Source organism: Vigna angularis, chromosome 1 (genome assembly GCF_016808095.1).
Source record: "Vigna angularis cultivar LongXiaoDou No.4 chromosome 1, ASM1680809v1, whole genome shotgun sequence".
NCBI classification, from domain to species: Eukaryota; Viridiplantae; Streptophyta; class Magnoliopsida; order Fabales; family Fabaceae; genus Vigna; species Vigna angularis.
Genome location: NC_068970.1, coordinates 8,407,516 through 8,414,790, shown reverse-complemented (window position 1 = coordinate 8,414,790; position 7,275 = coordinate 8,407,516). Strand labels below are relative to the sequence as shown.

General features: G+C 35.1%; 1 protein-coding gene across 1 annotated transcript; it reads right to left on the bottom strand.

Annotated features, from left to right (window-relative positions):
- Nucleotides 1-2,082: 2,082 nt before the first annotated feature.
- On the bottom strand, nt 2,083-6,086 carry LOC108323538 (probable LRR receptor-like serine/threonine-protein kinase At1g74360). The gene is made up of 2 exons (XM_017556031.2): nt 5,658-6,086; nt 2,083-5,501 (listed from the first exon to the last, which is right to left on the bottom strand). Exons 1-2 carry the CDS (start codon nt 5,719-5,721, stop codon nt 2,278-2,280), a joined length of 3,288 nt encoding a protein of 1,095 aa, XP_017411520.1. The 5' UTR covers nt 5,722-6,086; the 3' UTR covers nt 2,083-2,277.
- Nucleotides 6,087-7,275: the final 1,189 nt, after the last annotated feature.

Sequence of the window (7,275 nt, the reverse complement as noted above, 5' to 3'; positions counted from 1 at the left end):
TGATTTAACTTCATAGTTTTTAATACAAAACTCTTTTTTAATTCCACCTATGATTACTGAAAACACTGACCATGCCACGTAATAAATAATTAAACGGTCGTTTGTCCAATTTGACGGTAGACCTTTAATTGTTACAATTTTACAAAAATGGAGACCCAATTGAGACGCCGAAAAGAAAAGGGACTTATTTGACATTCACGCCGAAAATAGGGACCTACCGAAACATTAAACCATAACAATATAACAAATTACATAATCATTGTTATCATTTTTATCAATTGAAAACACAAAACTTCTTATGACTATTATGAATAAAAGTTAGTGATTGTTAAAAAATTCAGATTTTATTAGTTATCTTGTTTATTGTTTAATAATTTTATTTTTATTTATAATGTGATAATCTCGTGCTGAGTTGAAAATATACATACAGAGTGTTCGAGAAAAAGAATGGTTAGGTTAGGCATGCATACTAAAATATTTGTCTAATTACTTATCATATATCTATTTAAAAAATAATTACAATTTTTTAAAAATTTGTATTCGTTAATATTTCAAACAAATTAATTTATAAGTTTTTAGAATGAGATCAAATAAACTTACATCAAAAAATATAAATTCATATTTTATTATGATCAATTATTATGCATGTAGTTTTATTATAAATTAAAAAAAATATTGTTGATAAATTTATTATGACCAATTATGTATGTAAAATAATCAAATTAATTCTGAAAACTAATTTGGACACTTAAATCTTATACAAGATAATATTCAATAAGACTATATTTATATATTTAATTATTTTAGACTACACTAGCAAACTCGGTTAAGGACAGTTTTTTTCAACTTAGTCAAACATAAAGAAATTGCAGCAATATCAGAACATGTTTCAAGCATAAGATTTAACACCTCAACCTCAAAATATTTGATTTTGCTTTGTATATATTTTAGGGTTTATTTTTAATTTGGGTTAAAAAAAAGATAGAGAAGAGAAAAGTTAAACATTAATATCTTAATTATAAACACCCTCTGCAACTCAATGCGAAAATACAACAATTATATATATAACCTCTAAGTATTGAGGTGTTCAAAAAATTAAATTGAATTAATTAAACACTAATTTTTTATCTCATCCATGAATAAATAAATCAAACAGAGCATAGTAGTAGATAACTAAACTGTACAACAAAGTGAGGTCATAAACTATCTCAACAAAAATAGTTGTACAAAATGATAGTGAATGAAGCAAGTTGAAGATAATTGAAAAAAATAAATAAATAAAAAGATAAGTAAGCAAAATAGAAAAAAAGAAAATTGGTGGTTAGAACAAAACGGATAGTACCTATTTGTGAGAAATGATGAGAAGGATGATGTGATTAGGACTAACTATTTATCCTAAGAGTGTGGTGTAAAAAAACCTAGACAGGGAGCAACTTGAAAAAAAAATCACAAAATGATTAAAAAATGGAAAAACTAATAGGATTGAAGAGAACCTAATAAAAATTCAGGATAAAATAATAATTTTATATAATATCCATTTAAAATAATCAATAATGATTTATATGAGTTAGAAAACCTGGAACAAAAATAAATTATTATATTTCAAAATCTAATTTAGATCCAAATGTAAAATTTTAGAAAATCTGATTAAAAAATATTTATTATTAATAAACATAATATGTCGATAATAAAAAAAAATTATATTGATAACTTAAGTTTATTAATGGATTACTTACAATAAAAATTTATCAATAAAATAGTTATTAATAAATTTTATTGTTGGATTGTAAAATATATCAACAATGAATAACATTTAAAGTTATGTAAGTAAATATGTATTATAATTATGGATAAACTTTGACTAAATATTGTAATTTGTTTTTTTTTTCTTTTTCTCTTCTAACTTCGTGGTCAAATTATTGTCACACTGTTGCCGTTTTGCTTCCTTTACTTTCTTTTTTTTTTCTCTTCCTTTTCTTTGTGAACTCCTTGAAGATATTTTATCAACAGAATTAATATAAATTATTATTTACTAATAAATTGTATCGACAAATTCATTACTAATAAAAAATCTATTAAAAATTTAAATTCTAAAATTTATCAATAATTTTAGATTTATTGACGAATTTATTTCTTTTAATAAAAATACATTAGTAATTACAAAATTGAGGGAGTTGTTTAAAAGATGAATGAAGTTTGTGTGTAGATAGGAAGAATGAACTGTGCATGACATGAAGTGTATGTATGTAAAGTATGTTACATCCTGGGCATGAATTCCTAAACAATGTATCCATAAGTGGAGTGGTCCTTGAGGTTAAATATCTTAATCAGCATAGCAAGAACCTCTTTCATGTTCGGTCTGGCCTGTGGTGCATCAGCTGTGCACATCACTCCAATCCTCAGTAACTCAGTCATCTCCTCAGCCCCACCGACAAGCCCAGAACCCATCAGCAGAACTGGCACAGACCGACTCAAGCCGTGATGATGACGATGATGGTGTCGTCCATAACCCATAACACGCCTCGCCCATTCCACCAAGCACTCTTCCCCTCCATCCACTGCTCTTCTTGCTGCTGCAAGCTCCATGATCAAAACCCCAAAACTGTACACATCCCCCTTTGTAGTAGCCTGCCATGTGTGTCCATATTCAGGTGCAACGTACCCCACTGTCCCAGCCACCATAGTGCTCACATGGCTATCCCCAACATCAACCACTCTGGCAAGCCCAAAATCAGTTACCTTCGCCTTCCCATCTTTATCTAGTAACACATTGCTGGCCTTCACATCTCTGTGCACAACAGAAGGGTAGCACTCGTGGTGTAGATACACTAGTGCACGTGCCACATCGATTGCCACTTCTAGCCTCCTCCTCCATGTCAAACGTGTTCTGTCCATCACTACATCCTCCAAGCTTCCACCTTCTATGTACTCATAAATTAGTATCTTTTCTGACTCGTTTAGGCACCAGCCGTAGAGTGTGACCAGGTTTGGATGAGGCCAACCAAAGCCATGACCACTCAGAACCTCCATTTCAGCTTTGAATTCCTTCTCACCCTCCAGGCCTTCCCTTTGAAGCTTCTTCACTGCCACTTGTCTACCGTCTGAAAACACTCCCTTGTACACTGTTCCAAACCCTCCTTTTCCTATGATCCTGTCCTCGGAGAAGCTGCCAGTTGCTTTCAGAATGTCGGCATGTGTGAAAACTGTCTTGTTCAAACGGATGACCTTCACTGTGTCGGACATCCATGATGAGGATCCGGAGCTGCTGGAATCATGCCACTGTTTTGTGTCCCTCAAGAGGTATCTTGGTTCCTCTGAAGGGCCTTTCACCGATACGCAGACTAATATAGTGAGAAGTCCGCATACTATGAAAACCAGTGTTATGACCGCAAACACCAAAACCAAAGGTAGTCTTGAGGACTTTTTATGGTCTTTCTGAGAGGTGGTGTTTCTGTCATTGCTAGTGTTCTGAAGAAACCGGGGTAGGATCAAATGGGGGTTACCTAAATATGAATCTTCTAAAAAGGTTGCGAACTGTCCGTTTGATGGGACCTCACCTGATATGAAGGGATTGTATGAGATGTTGAACTTGCTAAGCTCTGTCAATTTGTGCAAATTCGTTGGAAACATTCCCGAGAAATTGTTGTACGACAGATCCAGATTCATCAGACATTTCATGTTGCCAATTTCTTGGGGAATTTCGCCTGAAAACTCGTTTCTTGTGATGTTTAATACCACCAGGGATACACTTCCCATCTCTCGAGGTAACTTCCCAGAGAGATTGTTGAGCCCCAAGTGCATCATGCTGAAGTTGACCATTGACCCAATCTCTGGAGGAATTTCACCACTGAGCTGGTTCGAACTTAGCTGAATATACCCGGATATCTGTGTTACGCGAGAGGAATTACCAGGTGTGCAAAACGGGAAAACACCGTACCCTTTGATCAATTTGTCCCAAAGTTCTCTACATTTTTTCCTTGTTAAGAGGTCATACACAAAGCTGAATGGAGGGTAATCTGCAGGTATCCATCTCTTCATTGCCAAACATTCACCAGATCCAGCAACCATTCTATAGTTTCGCCTATTGTATTCAAATGTGGTCGTGGCATTCCTTCCAATTTTGGACAGTTCAGAGGGCAATTTTCCAGAGAGCTTATTGTTGGCAAGGTTTAGCCATAATAAGCTTGAACAGTTTCCCAACTCTGGAGGGATTTCTCCAGTTAAAGAATTGTTTGCTAGCATCAACCATAAGAGGGAGTTTAACTTTCCGAGGGTTGGTGGTATAGACCCACTCAAATTGTTGAAGGCAAGGTCAAGCGCTTGCAGTTGAGTCATGTTTCCAAATTCTGGTGGAATTGATCCATTGAACTGGTTGTAGCATAACATTAGAAACTTCAGACTTGACATTTGAGAGATCTCAACTGGTAACGGACCTGAAAAGTTGTTGTAGCTTACGTCTAACCGCCAAAGGTTTGGCAATGTCAGAATTCCTGAGGATCTCAACCCTCCAGTATAGTTATTTGAGTGCAACAGAAGAAAACTTACTTGCCTAAATTTCCCGAATATCTCTTGTATTTCCCCACCAAATTGGTTTCTGCTCAAATCCAAGAAGGTCAAATTGGTCAAGTTCAGAAGGGACTCAGGAATCTCTCTTGAAAAGGTGTTGTTCCCCAAGTACAATGCTTTGAGCCGGGAAATGGATCCTATTTCGACAGGGATACCCCCAGTAAATTTGTTACTAGAAAGATTCAGAATGCTTAAATTCTTGCAGTTAGCAACCCCCTTAGGTGCCTCACCAACAAATCCATTTTGTGAAAGGTCTAGTTCTTCAAGGCTGCAATTCAAAGGCAAAGCTTCCAAAGGAATAGTCCCACTCAGATGGTTCTCCGCGACAGAAAACATTTTGAGCCTCGCAAACTTCATCCACAAGCTTCCACTCAGACTGTTGGTGCTCAAATCCAAGTACTGCAGCTTGAGACATTTATCAAAGCAGTTTTCGATCCTGCCAGTCAAGTTATTATTACCTGAGACGTTCAGAGTGACTAAATTGTCACAAATGGCAGGGAAATTCAACCCAATATCCCCAAAAAATCTGTTATTTGACAAGTCCAGTGTGTGCAAGCTTGTCAATCCAGTCAAGTTCAGCTCCCCTTCAAGAATATTATGTGATAGGTTGAGATGCACGAGCTTGTAGCAGCGCCTCAAGTCCTCAGGAATCTCACCAGAGAGCGTGTTCTGAGAGAGATCAAGGTACCTGAGTTCAGTGAGCTGCGAGAAATTCTTGAATATCTCACCGGTGATGTCACTCTGAGAAAGGCCTATGCGAACCACCCTCCCCGTAGCACTGCATGAAATTCCACTCCATTCACAAGGATTGGAGCTACTGGTGTTCCAGTGTGTGTACGCTCCTTTGTCTTGAAGAGTTTTGCTGTCCAGGTACGATTTCAGCTTCAGCAAAACCTCTCTGTCTGTTTCCAAGGATTCCCCTATAACAACTTTACCTACCAAAACCAAACCCAAACAAGAAATGCCTCGGTTAACCCAAAACCACAAGTTAATATAACAGAATCACCAACCTTTGCAACACAATAAAATAATACTAATCCTCAAGAATACAATAAAGAAAATAACAGCCTCACATGGAGAAGAATCTGTACCTGAAAGAAGGATCAAGAAAAAGAACAAGAGTAGGCCACAAGAATGAGGTTCCTGCTCTGACATTAATGTTGCTATGAGGAGTTTTCCTTCTCTCTTCTTTTTCACGTATTGCTTCTCCTCTTGTTTTTCTTTATTGAGAAAAACTCATGTGGTGATGATTGCCAGAATAAAATAAGAGTAACTCAAGAACGTGAGGAATTTGAAGTCATTGGAAAGCGTGTTGGACTGGGAGGTGCAGCAGCAGCAGGGGGACAAAAAGGAAATCGCAACAGGAATTTTCCTTTGCATTATATGTCTACTCGTTGAAGATACTTGTTTTCAGGTCCTAGGAATTATTGTAATTTAATGAACGGTTGCAATGATTTTGTGAAAACAAAAGAAGGGTATGCTCTGCTTGATGTTGTTTGTTAACGAATGTGAAATGGCTCGCGTGTTTCTACTTTGGGGGCATTAATTTATTCAACTATTCATATTTACGAACGGTAGCCTAAGGAAAAGATAAAGAAGCTCACGTTTTGGAACCAGAGACCGGTCGAGCCGCCCTTGCTGACCGGTTCGAACAAAATTGGCCATCACGGCTTTCAGTTTGACCTAAGACTCGACAAAACAGCACAAGCAGAACACGGTTTACCTTATTCTTGTTCGTAATAGGAGGTTTTTACATTTGTTTTATGTGGAAAAAAGAAGTACGTAATAACATTACTGATGTGGCAAAAAGTATTATAAACAATGTTTATATGACGTCATAAATAGAATGAGACCACCGTTTTCGAGGTTGAAGGTAGATGCCTTTTTGTGAATTTCTTGGAAAATTTGGCACTGTTAAGGGGACAGCATACGATAATAAGGTAAGAAGGCAGTTGGATTTAGACGAGGTTGAATGAAATTGAAAGTAGTTAAGAATGGTGTATGTTATTTGTGGTTTTGAATAGTCATAAGTGAATTTGGTGAAGGCAAGTAAAGCGAAAGGAACCCCATACCATCATCGCACTAACAATTTTGGTGATGCAGTCCATATCAGCTTCGTCTACTAGCACCACATTGTAATACCCTTTTTTTTCTGTCAACATTTTTATGGCTTTTTGACTTTTTCTTCCATCATTTTTTTCATCCCAACAAAAGTAATATACATCAACAAAAAGAAAGAAACATTTCATTAAAGATTCTTATAAACATTATTATTATCATTATTTATTGTATTTTTACTTAATTTAATATCTCATGATAACTTTTTAAGTGCTGTGTAATTGTATCTAAAAATAGTATAATAAATTTAAAGTGTATAAGTAATTATTATTATGCTTCTCCTTAGGAAAATTGTTTCGTGGTTACATGAATTAGTATTAGTATTAGTAGATAAAAGGTATCTATAAAAATTAGAATAAAGGGTATTACGGTTATTATATTTTACATGACTTTTGCAGTTACGATAAAAAAAAATTTGAAAAGAAATTTACACCAGATAGATATCAATTTTACACATGTATTAAATTTAAATATGTTTTTAATATTTATAAAATGAGTGAGTTTTTAATTTAATTTCTATAATTTGTTTAAGGATATCACCTGAAGATCTATAAGTATATAAATATTCTAATATATATATATATATATATA

Bases quoted from the DNA above. Each gene is read 5' to 3' on its own strand.
- LOC108323538 (XM_017556031.2), bottom strand. From the start codon at position 5,721: ATGTCAGAGCAGGAACCTCATTCTTGTGGCCTACTCTTGTTCTTTTTC. The intron at 5,502-5,657 runs GTACAGATTCTT...TGGTTTTGGTAG, and splicing joins TTTCTTGATCCTTCTTTCAG to GTAAAGTTGTTATAGGGGAA.